This window comes from Paroedura picta, chromosome 10 (genome assembly GCF_049243985.1).
Source record: "Paroedura picta isolate Pp20150507F chromosome 10, Ppicta_v3.0, whole genome shotgun sequence".
Lineage (NCBI taxonomy): Eukaryota > Metazoa > Chordata > Lepidosauria > Squamata > Gekkonidae > Paroedura > Paroedura picta.
The window spans coordinates 4,991,434-5,012,035 of record NC_135378.1 but is presented as its reverse complement, the minus strand read 5'-3'; the positions used below and the strand labels follow the sequence as shown (position 1 = coordinate 5,012,035).

At 48.7% G+C, this 20,602-nt stretch overlaps 1 protein-coding gene across 2 annotated transcripts; it reads left to right on the top strand.

Moving 5' to 3' along the window:
• Nucleotides 1–229: 229 nt before the first annotated feature.
• On the top strand, nucleotides 230–7,135 carry CYTL1 (cytokine like 1). 2 transcript variants are annotated; one of them, XM_077301575.1, is made up of 4 exons: nucleotides 230–427; nucleotides 546–590; nucleotides 3,172–3,300; nucleotides 4,633–7,135. In XM_077301575.1, exons 1-4 carry the CDS (start codon nucleotides 287–289, stop codon nucleotides 4,714–4,716), a joined length of 399 nt encoding a protein of 132 aa, XP_077157690.1. In that variant the 5' UTR covers nucleotides 230–286; the 3' UTR covers nucleotides 4,717–7,135. The 2 variants fall into 2 exon arrangements, with proteins under 2 accessions (XP_077157690.1, XP_077157689.1); XM_077301574.1 differs by having other exon boundaries at nucleotides 230–430.
• The last annotated feature ends 13,467 nt before the right edge of the window (nucleotides 7,136–20,602 follow it).

The window sequence follows — 20,602 nt, the reverse complement described above, 5'->3', positions numbered from 1 at the left end:
TGTTTGGGCTTTTTCTCTGGGGCATAAAGTGTTCCAGTGGCGTTTGTGTGGTAATGTGTGCTCCTCTTTGCTTTGCCTTAGGGTTAAAAAACACTTGCAGGTTTGGCTCACAGCTCAGCAGGAAATTTCAACTGGCCGTCGCCAGCTCCCAGGACCACCCCCAGAGGTTTCTTCCCTCACACTGGAGCCTATTTAAGCCTCAGGCTGAGCAGGAAGGGGCGTCCACCACCCAGGCTTCTCCCTCGGCCCAGAGACGTGGGATTTCACTGCTGCCCCTTTCACCAACATGAAGCGACTGCTGGGGCTGGCCACTCTGCTCGGGGCCTTTCTGCTTGTCAGCTCGGCACCTCCAACATGCTACTCGAGGGTCTTGGCCCTGGGGAAGGAGATCACAGAAAGTTATGTGAATCTACAGAAGTCCGAAACGGTGGTGAGGGCTGGTTTTTAAACATTCTTTTTTATGACAATAATTTCTCTATGGAGGTAGAATAAGGGGTGGGAAAGTCCAGCAAAAATATGTCTGATGCTCTTTGTTTTGACTTCAGGAGCTGTGTGTGAAGACCCTGCCCAGGCTGTATCTGGACATACATGTGAGTTGGCTCTGAGAGAAAGGATGTTAGCCCGGGAAAGAAAAAGGGCTGGCCTCAGAAAAGAGACTGGACAGTTTTCCTGGAGAAGAAGGCAGTTCTCTGTGGGGTGGCCTCCCTCAGCATCCGGAGTGCAGCTCTGTGGGGGCAGAGAGCAAAAAGGATGCAAAGTCAAAGCTAGCAGCAGGAGGTGGCCTTTCATGGGGAGGTGCAAGTGAAAGGCCCCCAAATGCTGTGTAAGGTGCAAGTTCCTCAGCTGAAGGCCAGAGGGGGAGGGAGACATTTCAGGACATGCTGGGGAGGCTTGTGCTGTTTTGTGTCTCCACCTGGGAAAGGATACCAGAGTCCCAGGAAGGGCATGGAAAGGGTGAAGGTCAGCAGCAGATGAGTTCTTGCTCCTTCCCTCCTAGAGCGGATGAAAGCCACCAGTGCTCAGTTCGGGGCAAACAGAACAGAGGCATTCTCCATTAAATGTAGGAGGAGAACTGGAGTTTGTGGAACTCACTGTCACAAGAGATAGTGGCAGAAGCATTTGGGAAATCCATAGAGTGTTTGTCGGTTAATAGCAACTAGCCCTGTTAGCAGATCTCCATGTTCAGAGATCCTGGATACCAGAAAGGGGAGACATGGAAGCACAAAGAGGGCCTTCAGCTCTTGCCTCTAACCAAGCAAGGCTTAATGTATATTCTGAACTTGGCAGACTGCTGGGGAGGGGGGCGGGTTGCATCGATGTTTCTGCGCTGCCATTGAGAAAGCAGGAGGGATGACTTAGCTAGGGGGAAGCTCCATTATTCTCAGCAAGAGCCTCAATGACATAGGTAAACCTCACTTGGAGTAAGGAAGTGCTTAATGTCAAAGGGAACACTGAATTTAGAGCAGAGTAGGGAAAGGGGCAATAACAAAGTTTTGGGTTCACTTTATTTTTGTGTCAGCCAGCCAGGCAAATGCAATAGCATCTTCCATTAGCTGTTGCAAAGGCCCTGCTCACGATTGCCTTGGAAGGGCCAGTGGGCTCCTTGTTAAGCTGTTGGGTTCCTCATTGGAAGTTTTTTGTGCTACAGAAATCTCTAGGCAGCAGACAGGCTGTTCTCTGCTTGAGCATCCAAACTTGCCCAAACTTGCCCAGAATCTGGATTGGGAACTGAGATGTTATGTGTGCCACTGAATGATGGTCCTGCCCATATTTAGGACATTTTCCAAGGCTCAAACCAGTTACAAAATGCCAATGACTGACAGGAGGACGAACATCCTGCCTTAGCTGAGTGGGCAGCACAGTCCTTGAAAGAGCTGCTGCAAAAGGGCTCGGCAGCTTGCTTCAGTGTCCTCAGGGCGGTCCCAGAAGGGCACAGGCCAAGATTGGTCCTGCCAGGCCCAGGGCCTCTTGCCCTGCTTCCCACCCAGCCGTCTGGTCGGTCAGGGAGGTGAGAGAGACCCCTGTGATCCTGCCCCAGCACGGCTCTGGAGGTGCTTCTGTGGAGCTGAAGATGCCCTTTCATGCTGATAGTCCTCAGCATGCTGCATTGCCAGGGAAATTTGGTGAATGGGGCTGTCGTACTGCGCTGAGCAGCTGCACAAGTTGCACTGATCTCACTTGAAATCTCAGCATCTACAGTCTTTTTGTCACCCAGGGAAAGTTGACCCAGATTGATATGATTAATATCATAAGCTCAGTATCAAGAGCCAAAAGTGCCTGGCTCCTGATTGTCCTGGGAGACGCTGCACAGTCTGCTGGAAGGGAAACAGAAGAACACGGCCTGCTTTGTTGCCACAGGCACAGTCCTTGCTTCCTTTTCTGCCTGGTCCCCATTCAGGCAGGGCTCAGCACTTTGAATTCCCATGGATTGTAACAGAACTTACCCCTCTTTAATTTCACTAAGAGCCACGCTGAGTCAGTTGCATGGATTTCTTCTTCAGAAAAGCACTTTGGCACCATTTCGTGCAGCACATTGTGTAATGTGGGCTTTTATTTTCAAAAGAAAGGCAGAGAGATCTCTGCAGGCACTCAATATAGAAAGTATAGGGTTGCCAAATTCCAGATGAGGAAACACCTGGAGATTTGGGGATGGAGCCTGGGGAGGACAGGGATCTCAGTGGGTTACAGTGCCATAGATTCCACCCTCCCAAGCAGTCCTTTTCTCCAGGGAAACTGATCTCTGTAGTCTGGACAGGAACTGTAAATCCAGGGGATCCCCATGTCCCCCCTGGAAGCTTGCATCCCTAAGAGAGTTCCCTGGTTAGTATTACGCTACAAAGAAAAAGCATTGAAAGCCTGTTTTAATTTTAGTTTGGATAAAAATTAAAAATAATATTTTGTAGCCATAAAAGCCAACAGTTAGTAGATGTTAGTAGGCTCCGGTAGCATTGGTGGTCCATAACTCTCCATCCTATGGTTGCCAATTTCCAGGTGGGCCCTCATTTCCAGGTCATGGGGATCAGGTCCACTGGTAGGCAGCTGCAAGGCGTTCCCTCCCCCACACCTGCCCTCTCCAGGACCCCCAAACTGCCAGGAATTTCCCAGCCTAGAGCTGGCGATCCTAGTCCAGCCACAAAATATTGTTAATGATTTTGCCCATTCTCATTGCAGAATTACTGTGTCCTGGCAAAGTTGAGAGAGTTTGTGGCATATTCCCGATGCCGGCGAGTGCCCCAAGTGACTGCTCTGAAAGAGAAAGCACGAAGCCTGTATACCATCATGACCTCCTTCTGCAGAAGGGTAGGCTGGGGCCTTGCCCGGGGCCACAAGAGGGTTTCCCACAGAACTGGGTCAGAGCTGAGCTCTCCACAGGCTGCAGCAGGCTGCTCACACACACTCCCCCCCCCCCATTTCATTGTAGTTTGTCTCACTGGGTCGACAACATGATTGTGCGTCTCTAAGGCCCATCCTTCAACTTCTGCTTTTAGGAATGAGGCAAAGTGGGGCAGAATGGATGTAGCTGCATGTCCTTTCATAGTTGTATTGCTTGATGGACATGTGTGAAGATAGTAGAAGACACGAGAGTGACTCGGGGCAAACAAGCATAATACTGGCCTGGGGCCTGATTTCTTTTTTCTTTTCTGATATCTTGACTCCAATGGACTTGAGATACATGTCTGGAATTCACCTTGCTTCTTCAGAGCTGCAAAATGCCTGACAGAACCAGCTTACCATGGACTGGATGCCAGAGTCCTAACCAAGACCAGCCGGGAAGATCCCCTGGGCAGAGGAGCTCAAGGGGGGCCCAGAGGGGCCCTCAGGGTGGAGTAGAGGCCTGGGGTTGTCCTTCTGGACTCTGCTGCTCGTCCCATTGGCTGGGCCACTGCCACTGACTTGTAGTTTTCACCTAGGCTGGGCTCCTGTTTTTTGTGGAAGGAAAAGGTGGCCATGCCTCAAGGGGGGGGGGGCAGCCAGAGGACAAGAGAACTGTACTCCGTTCTCTCTCCCTCCCTTTATGAAGGATCTGTATGCTTTGGAAAGGGAAATGAAGTTAGGCTTCTGCCACCCACAACACACAAAACCACACAAAAAGGAAGAGTAGAAACCAGAAGGAGCAGATCTGGGCTAGGGCTGGATCTTCCCAGATGACAGTGTTCAGATGCCCTGAAGTAAAGGGCTGTTGGGGAGGGGGGTCTGCCTGTGGCATTCTACCCCACAGAGGTCCCTGCCCTCCTTCCGGCCCAGCTTCCCAGCCTCCACCCTCAGGTAGGGGGACCAGCTCTGGTTGGGAAACGCCTGGATATTTTGAGGGTGGCACCTGAGGAGGGCAGAGTTTGGGGAGGGGAGGGGCATCAATACATTCCAAAGCAGCCCTTTTCTCCAAGGGAACTGATCTGTCGCCTGGAGATCCATTGTAGTTCCAGGGGAGGTCCAGCCACCAACTGGAGGTTGGCAAGCTTAGTTTTCCAGGAGGTGCCACCAGTGTCCAATCCTCTCACACATGAGCCACACAGTCACAAATGTGGGCGGTGCAAGAACCCGTCCAGTGGAACTCCCGCTTGTGTGTCTTTCTTTCCCCTCCTGGGAGACTCCTGGAGTGCACTGCTTATAACCCCATGTCCTCTTTCCTAGGACTTGGTCTTCCTGAGCGAAGACTGCAACGCTCTAGAAATCGCCACGCTTTCGCCTACCCATCGCCCAGCCGAGCAGAAGTAGGATGCCAGCCCAGGCCAGGAAATGCTTGGAAAGAGCACAGCCATTCGAGTGGCAGAACAGACCTTGTTCTTGCAGCACGTTTCCCAGGCTGCCTGGAGTGAGACATGCGCCTGGCCGGCCTCCTAAGTGGCTCTTTATGCAGCATGGCACGGGAAAGACTTTTGCTAGTCCAGCTAGAAATGAAGCAGTTAGTAGTTGCAGAAGAGGGGAGGGGTTGGTTCTTGAAGGCCCTCATAGCCCGGACGCCGCTCAGCAGGGAGTGCCATATGCTGGGAAGATCCCTTGGCGTGCCTTATCTAAAGGAATGAGAGCTCTGCCAGATAAGGGGAGGGCCCTTCATTCCGATGGGACTCGCAAAGGAGCTCTTCCCAAAGGACGGGAGCCAGGGGACTGAGGACTGGAGGGAGTCACAGCTGACAAAGTCATTTTCCAGCAGACAGAATGAAAAGCTTCATGGGATGGACCAGAACCAATGGGATGAAATTAATTCAAAATACATTCTGTCTAAATATCCGGAAGAAGTTCCTGACAGTTTCTCAGTGGAACAGGCTTCCTCGGGAGGTGGTGGGTTCTCTATTTTTGGAAACTGTTAAACAGAGGCTAGATAGCCATCTGATGGAGAGGCTGATTCTGTGAAGGATTAAGGAGGTGGCAGGTTACAGGAGATGAGCAATTGGGATGTGAGTGTCCTGCATAGTGCAGGGGGTTGGACTAGATGACCCATGAGGTCCCTTCCAACTCTGTGATTCTATGATTCGATGAAAAGGACTTGGAGCAGCTGTGCCATGCAGCAGCCCCATCCTCCTGGGCTGCCTCTCAAGTGAGGGCCGGTTGAAAGACATTGTCTCCATCCGTGCTTTCCTCACCAGCCTTCTCTATGCCAGGAACAAAATGGCTTCTTAGAAGAAAACATTCCCCGGTATTTCCTGTTGCCAATGTCCAAAGCTTTGCTTTCTTGTGTCTTCAACCAAAGAAAGGTGTGGGCACAGACTCTAGACTTAAGTTTAGCTGCCACTCCCTCCTTGGAAACCTTGCAAAGAGGCACCAACTCTTCTTCTTGTCTTGGCTGTACCACGCAAGACTGTGGGTGAGAGCTTTCATGATGGCATGCCCCTGCATATGAACCCTGACACTCTAGCTCTCCATCTGAAGAGATTCATTTTTTCAGTTCTCAAGTGCCGGTAGTCCAAAGTTTAAACTTCATGTTATTTAGGAGAAGAAGGACTTGCATTAACCTTTAAAAAAGCAGCAAGCAGAGGAGTCCAACTGGGTCTGGGTGCCATCATGAGGGTGACAGGAGACACCCAGATTTCACCCTGTAGTGGTATGTGGGGTGATTAGCCTGGGAGGAAGGGCAGGACCTGATTCTCTGAGCCCAGACTGGGGGGAGGGGGGTCCACGGCTGCTGGCTAACACTGCAAAGGCAGAGGCAATGCTCCACCGGGGATCCCCCTGGAAGGGTGTTGTGGAGCCTGGGGAAAACAGCTCTTCCATGGTTGTGTTAAGGCTTTAATCCCAGGCCCAAAGATGATCTGCAGTTCTGTTTTCTCCTGCCGTAAAGTCAGTGAACGCAGCATAGATCACAAACAGAAAGTTTCTCTTTTTGCCTTTTAAAAATAAGGCATCTGTAACCGCTCTTACGGAGCGGATAAAATAAAGCAGTAAGGGCTGTGTTGGCGGGCAAAGGGGAGGGGCCCGTCTGTGATAAAAACTTGGAGGGGCCAATCAGGAGCCGTGAAGCAGCTCCTGATTGGCCCCTCCAAGTGCCACTCAGGGGCCAAGTGGCCAATGGGGAGGCGCGCGCAGCATGCCTCCACATTGGCCACTTGGCCCACCCTGGACTGGCAACTCCCGGGTTCGACGCAGGGAAAGGAGCAGGGACGCCGCATCTTCGAAGCGGCGGCCCTGGTCCTTTTCCACTGCCGACCCAGGCCACCGCCACGCCTACCGCCACCCGCGGCCAGCAGGGGGAGGGCAGTGCCGCCCGGAAGTGCTACCTTGCGGCCCTGCTGAGCTGCCCGCAGCGCCTGCCGCAAATGCCCAGGTAAGCCACCCCAAGCTATCCACCTACCCTCCCAGCTCTTCTCTCCACCCTCTTCTCTCCACCTTCTCTCCACCCACTCGCCAGACCCCACGAGTTCCCGCCTCCCAACCACTCCACCCTGGCACAGTGCCTCCCACCCTACACGGCCGTTCCACCCGCACAAGTCGCCGCCACGCTCCCCCCCCTCCACCAGCGACCAGCCGACCCATCTGTCACTGTCTCCCACCCCTCCAACCGGCCAAAAATTTCCCCCACGCTCCCCCCCGGATCCCCCAAGCCGCCCACCCACCCATCGCCGTTTTCCTCCCCCCTACACAGCCAACACTCGCCCCCACGCTCCCTACCCTTCCCTGCGGATCCCCCACATGCCCAACACTTGCCCCCACACTCCCCCTCCCCCACGGATCCCCCGGCCCACCCACCCACACGTCGCCGTCTGCCACCGCCCACCCCCAAAAGGCGCCCCCCCAAACTGCCCAACCATGCTCCCACCCCTCTCTACCCCACGCTCTTCCTCCCCAATCACCCCCCTAATCGCTCCCCCCTTGCAAATCCCCCCCACGGACCCTTAAAAAAAAACCTTTCCCCCCACTCCCCTCCAAGTCCATCTACCTCCCTGCCTGCCTTCCTTCCTTCTTCCTTCATTCCTTCCATATTTTCTTCCTGACTTCCTCTACTTCTCCATCTACTTCCTGCCTCTCTCTCTCTCCCTCTCACTCCTCTCTTACTATTTCTATGATTTGAGTGTTTTCTTCCACCCGAAAAGAAAGCGCCTGGGCAATAGGAGTGTTGTGTCCTCTTGAGGCTCCCATGCATCAGCCCCTGCCCTTCTCTTTGCCAGCGCCAAGCCCACCCATGAAGCACCAGACTGTCCAAGGTCTCCTAATGGTCAAAAGGTGGGTCCTTTTTCGTTGTCTCTCATCAGTTCAAAAATGGTTCAGGTTGAGGCCAAGGCAGGGAGCCAGGGAAGTTTTCCTTTTCTCTGGGAACCAAGGCAAAGCTACTTGTAACTTGAAGGAGTCAGACTAGGGAGATGGGGGGAACTCAGGTGCCGGTCAGACCATTAGGCCTGGTGGTTTCAAGGCCACAGACAACTGGGAAGGATGCACCCATTTCACTAGGGCCTGAACTGAAGGGTGGGAGAAGGTGCTGGCTTAAACTGGACCCAATTAGGTTGCTCTAATTGGCAATCTTAGTGGAGTCACTTTTTTGGTCAAGTGATACCATTTGCTATGTATTTGATAGGTCCACTACAATCATGCTGATGAGGATGCCTTATCAAGGCCAAGGACCTCAATAGTTCAGCATCAATTGATTAGGTTTCCATAATACAGACAGGAAAGGGGTGAGCAGCTCTTCTCATTTCTGTTTTGTGGTGTTCTTCTTGTGCTTCAGTCTGGCTCTTGTATCTGTTTCCGTTTGTTGCTTCCGCCTTGGCCCAACCACTTCATTAAGATCATGGTTCACTAAGGTGGATCTTTGAGGACAAAGGAAAGATGTCTCCTTCACGTTCTGTCCTCTGTCTGAGGTTGGGCCGGTGTTTTATTCAGGGGGGTATGCTGGAAAGGCTTTGGCACTGAAACCCTGTTGGGCTCCATCTTCCTGGATAAATAAATAAATCTTAATTTTTCTATTCCGCCCCTCCCATGAGGCTCAGAGCAGGTGCCATCAGAGTATGAAATACCAAAATTTTAACATCACATTTTATATAAAACAATTCAAAGTCTAATCTATCTGCCAACTAATTAATACTACATGTTAAGGAGGGTATCTAGATCTTGAACTAATGCTTGTTAATGTGCTTGATTTAGACCTGTTACTTTATTATTTTCTCTATTACTTTATTATTTTCTCTATTATTTCACTTTCTATGGTGTATTCCTGCACAATTTTATAATAAATGATTTTATGCTGGTTGCTGTTTTTACTATCAAGACTTGTGTCTGAATCCAGTGCTGTAGCTCATATGAGCTACAGCTACCAGAATTACTGCTTTCTTGGACTCACTTGTAAGCATCCTACCTCGCAGGGCTGACTTCTGTGGCAGCCAAGAGACTGGTGGTGGTGATACCCTGGGATATGGGGAGTCACTCTTTAGCCGTTTTTGTTTTGCATTGCCCAACTTGACCCCTGAAACAGAACTTTGGTTTTCAGGTCCTTTGACGTAACCACCTCCCTGACCTTGTTGCTCTGGCACTTGATAGCTGCTCTTCTGGCTTTGCTCTACCCCCCCCCCCCCCCAACACCACACACACAGTTCTTTACCCAGCTCTCCCCTTCTGAACAAGAAAGCAAACACAGCCAACATTTTACACTTCATGTTGTCCTGGGACAGGATGACCATAGGGACATAATTACTGGGCCATGGGAAGGACCTGGTGAAATCTCCATCAGCTTTTTATGATGCGCTGGGTGTTGATTTGCTTGGGGCCTTCTTATGCTCTTGACTTGGAATGCCACACCCCTCATCTGCAGCATGTGAAGCACTGGCGGGAATGGAAACGGATTGTGTCAGTTTCTCACAAGGACTGTCGCTCAGGGTACATAAGAGGTGTTCCAAGTGATGGCCACACAACAGGGCAGCCCAGTTTGGAAGCATCCTGTACAGAAGGTTCAGGGGGAAGAAGAGCTCTTGCATTTCCACCTCCCTGAGAGGCATCATTTGCCCACGGGGGGGGGGGGGGCTGCACACAAGCCAAATGCTTGCACCGGCAGCCCTCACGATGGCAGGCCAGTCACTCTCGACCCAAGCTCCCTGGCAGGGCTGTGATGTGGATAAGTTGGAGGCGGGTACTAGAAGCCTCTACTGGTTGGGCCATCAACGTCTTGGCTACATTTCATACTTGCTCAGCTGCCTCTGTCTGTCAACAACTGTCTCCTGAGGGTGCATCATCTTGCATTTTTGAGACTTGTTTATAGTTTATATTTTCCAGATACCACTGATGAAACATAGGCATTAAGTGGTAGAAATGACAGGGGTATGAATCATTCTTCTTGCTGCACCAATTGTTCTGTTTTTTTCCTTACCACAGGGAATCACACAGCTTCTTAATCCATTCCGCACATCCTTCCATCTAAGGACTGATCACAATATCTCCACACGCAATTTCCCAGAGCGCAGCCTCTCTTGGTAGCTGCAGAGGAGTAACTCTCCGAGGGGGTAGAGTTTGTGTTTGGCTAGGAAGCAGCTGACGCTCCTAAAACTCCCCACAACCTCATTCTAATTTAACATGTCCCCTTCTGAGCATTTGTTCCTCCCTTGCTGCCTGTCAGTCTCCTCCAGTCGCCTGGCAGGTCGCAATCAATCATTCTCAGCAGGGCTGCAGCCAGCAACAAAAGTCAGTGTTTCTCTTTCAGCAAAACACTCTTTCTTCCAGTGAGGCATACAAATAAACTCCCCATTCCAATCACAGTGCTTTGAACCCAGCAAGATCAAAGAGTTTAAACAAAGTCAGAAAAACATGAAAACTGGAGGGGGGGGACCATTCAGACAACGGCTGTCATTTATCTTTCCCCCCTCTTCTATAGGCTTGATCCTGGAGAATATGATGCTTGTGCTCTCTAACCATAAGAGATGCAGAAAAAAAAGAACAACGTTTGAGCCCCGAGCGGCATCTTGAAGACCAACCGAATTAATTCTGGATATAAGCCTAGTATGTGCACAAACTTTGCCCGATTGCTTCAGACCAACATGGCTGCCCACCTGAATATTAAAACACGATGGAGATTCCTGCCATTTGGCTCCATAGACCTGAACACCCAAATATGTTGTGCAAAATGAAGGCCACCAGAACTGTCTTCTGCATTCTAAGAGGACTAGTCTCCCAGTGGTGGCAACAGAGACAATGGCTGCTTTGGAGGCTGGCCTACTGAGGTCCCTTCCTAATTCCCAAGCCCCTCAGGCTCTACCCCCTTGCCAGTCCTCCAAGGATTTTCCAGTCCAGAGCTGGCAACCTGCTCTGATTTAGAGAGTTTTTACCAGAGTGAGTAGAATGTCAGGGCTGAAAGACAGCAGATGCCATCGCACCTCCTTCCAGACCACTCCTCAGATTCAGTCCCATCAAAAATGTTATTCTACAACCTTTAAAATCAGAGCCTGATACCCATGAGGACAATTTTGCCAACCAAACACTTTGCAATGTGAGCATAATGCAGCTGGCCAGACCCACAGGGGTGCTGCAAAGATGAGAACACAACAATGTCTACAAACAGCCCAGCAGATCAAGCATAGGGGTCTCCTAGTCTGCTCTCCTGATTGACCCCAGCCTGCAGGAAGCCCACAAGCAATTTAATCATAGTTATTGTTGCCAACCTCCAGGAGGGGCCTGGCATTCTCCTGGAGTCACAGATGATTGCCAGACTATAGTTCTAGGACTGACTGTAGGGTTGCTGCTGAGGAGGGATCCAGGGTCCATTGGACCAGCTGGCGGGGGGGGTGGACTGACTTCATTTCTTGGTGACGTGGGCATGTCATGTTCCTTCCCAGCTTCTTGACCATTCCCCCCACTTCCTGATAGCCCAAAAGCTGGGGATGGTTTCCAAGCCAGGGAGTGCCCTGCCCACTCCTGGGGACTGCCAGCCCTATGAGCGCCCTCCCCTCCCCAAACCCTGGCCTTCCCAGGAACTGCCCCCAAAGCTCCTGGGAATTTTCCAAGCCAAAGTTGCCAAACCTTCTAAGAATGCACTTTCTAACTTGCCCTCTTACATATCCAACACTATTAAAGTCCCCAGAAAAAGGGCATTTTCTCTTTGCATTTAAAAAAAGCACAGACACAAAAAAAAGACTCTGTTTTTTCCTGTCAAGAACGAAACAAAGAGAAAGTTGGAGAAGAAATCCCTTTAGGCCCCTTTCAGTTTGTGTTGATCAAGGAAGGTTTGCATGATTCCTTTGGGGTTGTGTGTTTGTTTTAGCTCAGAAGACTCTCTCAGGCAGGTTCCAGTTTCTCCTGCAGGAGAGACGACTGACCCCAGGCCAAATCAGTTGTGTGTCTATTGTGGGGTTCTTTACAACAAGACACCACTGTTCCTGTGAAGGGACACATCATTTTTGAGCACTTATTGTTCCCTGGCAGATGTTTTCAAAGTAAATTAAATGAAACAACAAAAGAGGGAACAAAGTAACTCAACCTGTGTGCACGTTAGGAACCTAAAAGGTTACGCAACAGCAGAATAGGAATAAGTATAAATAATTAAAAGGCAAATATTTATTACATGTGCACATATAAAACTTAAAAACATCAATATATATCACATTGTGGGAGACGACTGAAGATGGCGCCGTAACAGCTGGGCTTCTGTCCGGCTCTTAAGCAATGCTGAGGGTCAGGAGCAACCGCACCTGGCAGACCTGAGCACATATGCAAATCTCGCTCGCCGGTCGCCCCAGGAACTGGGAATGGCATCCTGAGGGTCCTACAGATCCGTGGAGACTGGGTTCTCCGGATCGCCGCGGCATGTGCTCAAGGTCATGATGGCGCCCTAGTCGTAAATAACTTTCTAAGCCTGAAATGACCAGCTGACCCTACATTCTTCCCAGATAATCTTTTACCAGACTGACAGGAGCCGAAGTCTACAACAATAAAGATATGAGTTTTCTGGCTTTTCCTTTTCTTTCCCCACAAGCTCTTCCCCCCCCCCTCCTCAACCAATTTACAAGTGAATTATTTCGTCGAGTGAGAGGCTCCCAGCTATTTATACCCACTAACCAAACAAAGAGAGAGCTTAAAGAAAAGAGAGACTTTAAAGTTTTGTTGGAGAGAGTTCAGTGGGGGAAGCTGACTTGATACGGAGATCGACAAACTGATAATTTTGGATCGCTCGTGCTCCCGCGAGACCTCACGAGACTTTCTGTTTATAGTTTGTGACTGCCTAGAACTATGGAAAAATTAACTAAGGCACAGCTTTTCCATTTGTTATGCGAAGGGAACTCAAAGATACTGAAAGCAGTCAATAAGGTGGAAAAGGAAATCCGAAAGACTAAGAAAGAGCTTTTAGACAGAACCGACGGTTTGGAAAAAACAGCTGATGAAAACACAACTCAGCCAACAATACTTCAAATGAGAATTCAATGTCTGGAAGTTAATCAACAGGAGGGGGAGAGAGCTAGGGACGTAAAAATCAAAAGCACCTTGGAAGAACTTGGGAAAACAGATTTAAGGAAGGAAAGCACCAAAAATCTGGAAGTCTATTTAGAGCAGTAAGTGATTTGGATCAACAAAATAAAAAGAGTCTATTCAAAGGCGACAGCACGCAGGAAGCTATCAGGAGATATCTCTGTGCGACCAGAGGAAGAGATCCGAATTGATAAAGTATACAGAGCCTACTTAAAGGCGACTGCAAGCAAGAATCAAGCAAGAGACTTCTTTGGCCCTGACAGAAGGACAACTAGAAGTACTCTGTAGGAATCATCAGGCGTTACTATGGAAAAAAACACAATTTCATTTTCTGCAACCACCTGAAGGATGTGATGAACAGTGGAGCATTCTCCTGGTTTCCTGTGGGAAGGACAGCAGCAGTAACTTTTAGGTCAGCACCAATATATGAAGGGAACTGACTTTATATTATCTAAGACAATAATAGAATATACTTATAATAGATTATACTCTCATATGTATCAACAATTACTCTGCTAAGAAAGATGGTAATAACTTCTAGATCAGGATCAATATGTGATGGGAACTGAATATGTATGCCAATATGTATGCTAAAAGAGAATGGCAAACTATACTTCATATGTATTAACAAGACAGCAGCAGTAACTCTTAGGTCTGGGCCAATTTATGAAGGGGACCGACCTTATATCACTTAAGATAATAATAGAATATATTCTTATAATAGATCATACTCTCATATGTATTAACAATCATTTTGCTAAGAAAGATGGTAAAAACTTCTAGATTAGGATTAATATGTGATGGGAACTGAATATGTATGTTAAAAGAGGATGGCAAACCATATCAACTGGTCGCTTTTTTTCTCTTTACTTTTCTGTAAATGCTTCATATAATAATAAATAATAAAATATATATATATATATATACACACACACACACACATATATACACATATATACATATACACATATACACATATACACATATACACATATACACATACACACATACACACATACACATACACATACACATATACATATACATATACATATACATATACATATACATATACATATACATATACATATACATATATATATATATATATATATATATATATATATATATCACATTGTATTGCACAAATACAAAACATTTTGAAAAAATCAAAAACATTCTCTATGTGTCTGCTGCTGCTCAGCCTTTTAGGTTCCTAATTTAAGGAAATTAGAACCAGGCAAAAAATTCTGTCCAATGCACTCATTCAGCACTTGGGCTGCTTAAGGGCTTCCAGGTTTTTGTAATCAGTCTAGACTTTGAAAAGGATTTATCCACACCCCACCCTCTTGAGCCACTATCTCCTGGTGGAGAGGGGGAGCTTGATGACAGAAGCCTCTTTCTCCCAAATGGCCCAGTTATGTTCAGCGTCATTGAATTTTTTAGACAGGGAGGCACATGAGTAAAGATGTCCTTCATCCCCATGCTGTAACAGAACCAACCCCGATAGCCACATTGCTTGAATCTAAATTGATCAAGTTCATGAACATCCTGGGGTCTCTGCTTAGCCCAAATGGCATCATCAGGTACACTAACTGTTCTAAGGGCTATCCTCCACTCAGGTCCCTTTTATAAGCAGTCTATAGTACACATCTCTTAAGTCCAGCTTGGTGAAATTTTTCCTCATCCCCAGATGCCCCAGATGTCTTTGATTAGGGGGAAAAGGTAAACACTGGTAATTGAAATAGCATTTAAACCTCAATAATCCATGCACAAGCATTTCTTTTTTCTAAAAAGACAGAAGCTGCCATGCTAGAGGAGGCAAATTATAAGTGGGTGGGCAGAAGGGATTGTGTCTGAGCATGGCTCTTGTGACCCTTTCTTGCATGCCTAGGGAAATGCTGATTGCCACTTTGAGGTCAGTAGGCGAATTTCCTCCAGACCAGATTGACAGGGGATTCTGATTTTTGGGGGCAAGGGGGCATCATCTGGACATGGAACTGGAGTCACTATGGGTTGGAATGTAGTGTGAACTTCCTGCATTCTGCATTCTAGAAGACCCTGGATGTCCCTTCCAACTCTATGATTCTATGAGGCTGCCTGAATGAAATCTCTGTTTAGGTTTTTGTCAATGAACTTCTGAAGCTCTACCATCTCCCTCGGGCTCATACCATATAGCTGGACTTTCTCTAAACCAAATAGATGACTCTTGTTCAGATAGCATAAGGGGAATTAGACTGTTGGGGTCAGATCTAAAATGAATGCAAAGCCAGAACTTGATTGTTAACAACCATGTTCTGGTTTCCAAGAGCCTCTTGTGGCGCAGAGTGGTAAGGCAGCTGTCTGAAAGCTTTGCCCATGAGGCTGGGAGTTCAATCCCAGCAGCCGGCTCAAGGTTGACTCAGCCTTCCATCCTTCCGAGGTCGGTAAAATGAGTACCCAGCTTGCTGGGGGGTAAATAGTAATGACTGGGAAAAGCACTGGCAAACCACCCCATATTGAGTCTGCCATGAAAACACTAGAGGGCGTCACCCCAAGGGTCAGACATGACTCGGTGCTTGCACAGAGGATACCTTTACCTTTAAGAGACACAGTTTGGGGTCCCAAGGATTTTACGAAGGAATACAGATTGGAGACTTTTGACTGCTTGGTTAAAAGCGTTGTTCCAAATAGGGATGCCATAGAGCAGTTGGGCACTTAGTTTCCCATTGAATACTTTGAGGGCTGCCATAAGATATCATGAATGTATTTTGTCTTACTCTAAAGCATGATCTCTGCCTTTGTTTTCTCTGTATAGCAGTGGATCCTTTTGCACTTATCCAACTTGTATTGTACTTTTATATGCTATTAAAGGCTTGTTGTTGTTGTTGCCTTACAGCTGGACTTTTGACAGAGACCTCCCCCCCCCCAGGTTTGAGCTTGATAGCACCATCTGTTTTCTAATGAGAGGTAGTTTATTACATTCCTATTTTTCAGCAACATCACTCAAGTCCTGGTATTCCCCTGGAAGCCCAGGCAGCCCCCCCTGCTGCACTGACACCTCTGCAGGCACTCTGATCCCTGCAGTGGGAGCTTGTCTTGGTCTCGGACCCTCCAGTTCATGCCTCTCCAGCCAGCCCAACCCCAACACTAGAGAATGCTTTGCTCCAGGGGCCACCTTTAGTTGCTTTTGCTCCCAGTGGCCCCCAATGTCTATGTCCATAACTGCCATTACATTGGTCACCTTCCACCACACTGGGTTCCCATCCAGCTGCACAAAGGTGATGGGCTGCACAAGTTCTTTCAATCTCAATTTTAGGCCCTGCACCACTGCAGGATTAATCAATGTCTGGCCTCAACCAGAGTTCAAAATCCTATGTAGCATCATGCTCATTCCCCAGTGTAGCTTCCCTAAAGTCACTGGGACTAGCATAAGGGGGGGTTTTGCACTCATCAGAGTAGTATCTGCACCCCATTTGGGAACCTGCTGCTGGGAACATTTATGGAAATCTTTCTTGTTTCCTGATGACTGCTGGGGCTTGGTGTCCTCCTCCAAGGAGTTGCCTGGGGTATTTGTGGTGTTGGATCCCACTATCAGCACCATCAAGACTATTGTGTGGAGACCCCCCCTGACTTTCGCTTGCCCTAGGGGTCCTCCAAATGTCCATGTGGTCCAGATGCTAGTTACCATGCTGCCCCCCCTCCAGCAGACCTTCCTCTGTTAGGAGCCTTGTTGGAGTACTTCAAGACCCCACACCGCAGGCAGGCCCTGTTGATGCCTCCACTCAGACACCTCTCCCAGGCCACTCTGGCAAGACTCAGTCTTCTGTGGACTGCTGTATTGGGGCCCCAGCAATTTGCTTCTCTAGATTAGGCATTGCTTGGCAAATTTCACTAGCTATGTGTTATTCTCAGCAGCCAAATGCACCCATCCTATCAGGGTTAAGGGACTGTTCTGCATCAGACCTTGATAGCTAGTTGGCAGAACTCCTCGGCATAGTAAGCTACAGGCTTGCTTCAGGTGCTGCAGCAGTATTTGTGGCTGGCCCAATTGGAGGGGGTGCTCTTACTGCTCATGCAGGGCTTGCATGAAGGCATCCAAACTCTCCAGGTCAGGATAATCCATATTGTAAAGATCAACTAGGCAATCAGCCACCTCTTCCTCCAAGGGGTCCCCATGCAGCAGACCTGGCTGGTGTCCATTTCAAAGCCCCCCCCCCCATATTCCCTCATGAAGGCTGCAGAGTGAAGAAGAGCTTATCTGAGGTGCTATCAAATATGACCCTCAGGTTCTGGGAGGTGGAGGGAGCTCCCAGTGGGGGTGGGGGGGTGGGACTGAGGTGGCCAGTCATTCTCAGATTGGCTCAGCTTGCTTATCACTGTCCTATTCCTCCACCTGTTGCTGATCTTGCTATAGATCCTGGTGGGGGGGGACACAAGTATCACAGTCATCAGATCCCACATTGAGGTCTTCTATCTCTCTGTGGAGGAGGACATTGTTATGCTTGATTTTGCTGTACGATGCAGCTGATGGGCTCATCCCAGTCTCCTAAGTCTCAGTCATGTACAGACTGGTCCCTGCAGCAGTAGGTAACCACTTGCCAGGGTGCCGCTTCAGAGGTCTGCCATCCAGATGCCCCCAACTTCCCTGATGGGGTGCCCATGGGCCATCAGCACCCAACTTGATAGTAGCACTTTCCTTGGTGCCATGCTTCACAGCTGCCCCATTCGGTGGCTGCTTCAAATCCTCACCCTTGGACATGGTGTGGCAAATGGCAAGGTATCAAAAACCATTGTGGGGGGGGGGGGAGCCTTAGCAATCAGCGAGGTTTCAATAAATATCCCCAATAAGTAGACTTTGTTGAAACAAAACTTTATCAGGAACAAGCAAAACAGGACTCCTCCAGTTCTTTGGTAAGCCCGAAGCATAGTTACATAAGCACCCCTGTATTATCACAACCCCCTTCCTCCACCCTCCCTTCACTATCCATGCCGAAATGAAAGTAGCTGCCAGGCACAGCATTCCTATTAGGGCTCCAGGACATGAGGATAATCAGTACCCAAGCACCAGGCAGATTTACTCCCTACCCCTCCTGGTGGAAGGGCATCAGATTCCAGGCCCGCCCACCCTCAACACACACCTTCTGAGCCTTCTTTGAATCTATCCCAGCCTCTACAGATCTAAGCAGGCACTAGCAGTAATGAAAGACAAAATGGAGTCACATCAGTCATGGCAAAAGCATGTGAGTACATAGTTTTCACAATAAACATGTCAGTAAATCTCTACATGAGAGTTTAAAGTTGTGTGTCACTCAGCAGAGGAGCTTCAACCAATGGTGTTTCATCTGTCTATGGGAATCAATGTAAAAAAAAACAACCCTCTTGTCTTCAGAAGCAGTTTCCCACAAGGAATCAAAAATGCAGTCTAATTTGTTTCTGGCTATTGTATTATGTTCAAACTTGTCCTCTCTTTTTTAAAAAATGAAGAAAAACAACCCAAAGTGTACATTCTTTTAGACAGCTGCAATTTTAACTGCACAGGAGATTTTTACAAGTTTAAATGCAGACCATGAAAACCCAAGGCATGGATCACTCCCCCATGCCTGCTTCATACATGTACATATATATAGGAACCTGTTGTTCTGGGTGACATGACAGGAAAAGCAAAGGCGAGATGTTTTTCATGTGAGCTGAAGCAATACTGTAGAAAAGGCCCATAGGAGGGGGGGATTATTAACTGCTTATGATGAAGGCCCCTGAAACAACAATATGAAAGACATTTTACTCCAGTAGCACCTTTAAGACCAATGATGTTTGATTCAAGATATAAGCTTCTGTGTGCACACACCCTTCTTGTGCTGCTGGACTCAGACTTGGTTCTGCTGCTTCATACCAGACCAGCTACTCTCCTGAAGCAATGTGAACGTAGTTCCATCAATCCACCAGCAGAGGTCACTATTGGCAAAATGAGGTCTCTTGGAACAAGCAGAGCACAGAGTCGAGTCCAGTGGCCCTAGGAAGACTTTAGGGTAGTAGCATCCAAGATTCAGGGCCATTCCGCACGACTTTAATATAGCACTAGTCTTACATTTTGTTTTCGCCACTAAAACTACGTTCCGCATGACGTCGTCAGCAATCTGCAACACTCCTGCAACACTAGCACCAAAATCGCTTGTAGCGATTTTCAGGGAATCAGGAAAAGTGGATTCACCCTCAGAAAATCGCTACACTCTTGCCAACAACTTGCAACACTTGCGAAAAAGACCTGTGCATTCTCAATGTAGCGGTTGCAACAAAGTCCCTCCCCCTGGCTCTCTCTTCTGAACTTCCGGCGAAGTGATTGCCATTTTTTTCCCCTCGAAGCCATTTTTTCCCCTCCTTTTAATCTCGGCCAAATATCGTGCCCGTGCAGGGGGGGGGTTTCCACTCGGGGGAGCGTGGTAACAATGAATTGCCAGCTCACACGCCAGCTAGATGGGTCTCTCTGTTGCAATGAATCAACACATATTCGTTGCAACGTGTTTTTTTTTTTAAACCTGCGCTTAAAGGGAAAGGGGCTTTTCGGGAGCATGATAAAACCGCCCATTGACTGTTCTGTTTAATTAGCAGCCAGGGGCGGGAACAAGCACAGAAAAAAATTGCTTCCTTTCTAGCGATTCCTGCGAGACCGGAAACCTGTGGGGAACGAATGAAATTCCACTACAAATGAAGGTATGCAGAACGCCAATATTCCACTATTTAAAATAGCGTTTCCTCTTTGTGAAAGCAATTGGCAACATTGGTCCTTGTGCGGAATGACCCTCAAAGTTCACCTGGTCATGTGTGAGTTGGAATGGAAACCTCTGAGTCCCTCTGCCTCAGGCTGAAGATGGGAGGGGTGTTGCAAAGAAGGAACTCAGAACGCAGGCGGTATACATAATTGGTTAAGGGTTAATTGGGCGGAGAGTGGGCAGGGCCGGTCCAGGTGAGGGCCCAATCAGAAGACACAAAGGGCCCTCACCAGGACAGACAAGAGTTCTAGCCAGTCTCCCCCCCCCCATCATGGTGACCATTGTGAGGCGGTTGCCTCATGCCTGTCTGTGGCCCGTCTGTGAGTGCAGGGGGAAGGCCGCACCACGGCTGGGGTGGAGGGGGGGGAAGGACGCTTCCCCCTGGACCCAAAAGCACACCCATGGCCTCCAGGAGGCTGCAGGTGCCCTTCTGGACATGGGGGGAAGGCAGTCGGGGGGGAGGGGGGAGCCCTTCCCCCCAGCCCCAAAAGCACACCTAGCACCCATTGTGTTTACAAGTACAACAGGCTTTAAATCTAGTGTGCCATAATTGCTGTTTATAGAGCACTTTTCAGCCATAAGAACTCCCCCCAGCAACTGGAAACTGTGGGAACAGCATTCCCTAAATAAATCCATTGTGGTAGCAGGAAGCAGAAGTGAAGGAGGACCTCTTCACTCCTGCATCAGGTCCATCCTAAGGTTCTTGCTGTTGACATGTCTTCTTGTGGCTGGAGGGAAACTCCTCCCTGGAAGAGGGCCTGCCACAGCTGTTCTTTTCTAGGAGGCACATATCTGTTGTGCTCAGCAAACCAAGCAGGCAGTGTTGGGGGAGTGAGGCTCCATCGTCCTGTCCTCCTTTCTTTCTAGGGCAGAAGGAAGGCCAGCAGAAAAGAGGCTCACCAGGAAATCTGATACACTCATGTCCTGTTGGTTGCCCACCTGTGGCAACTGGTTGGGCACTGTGTGAGTCAGGATGCTGG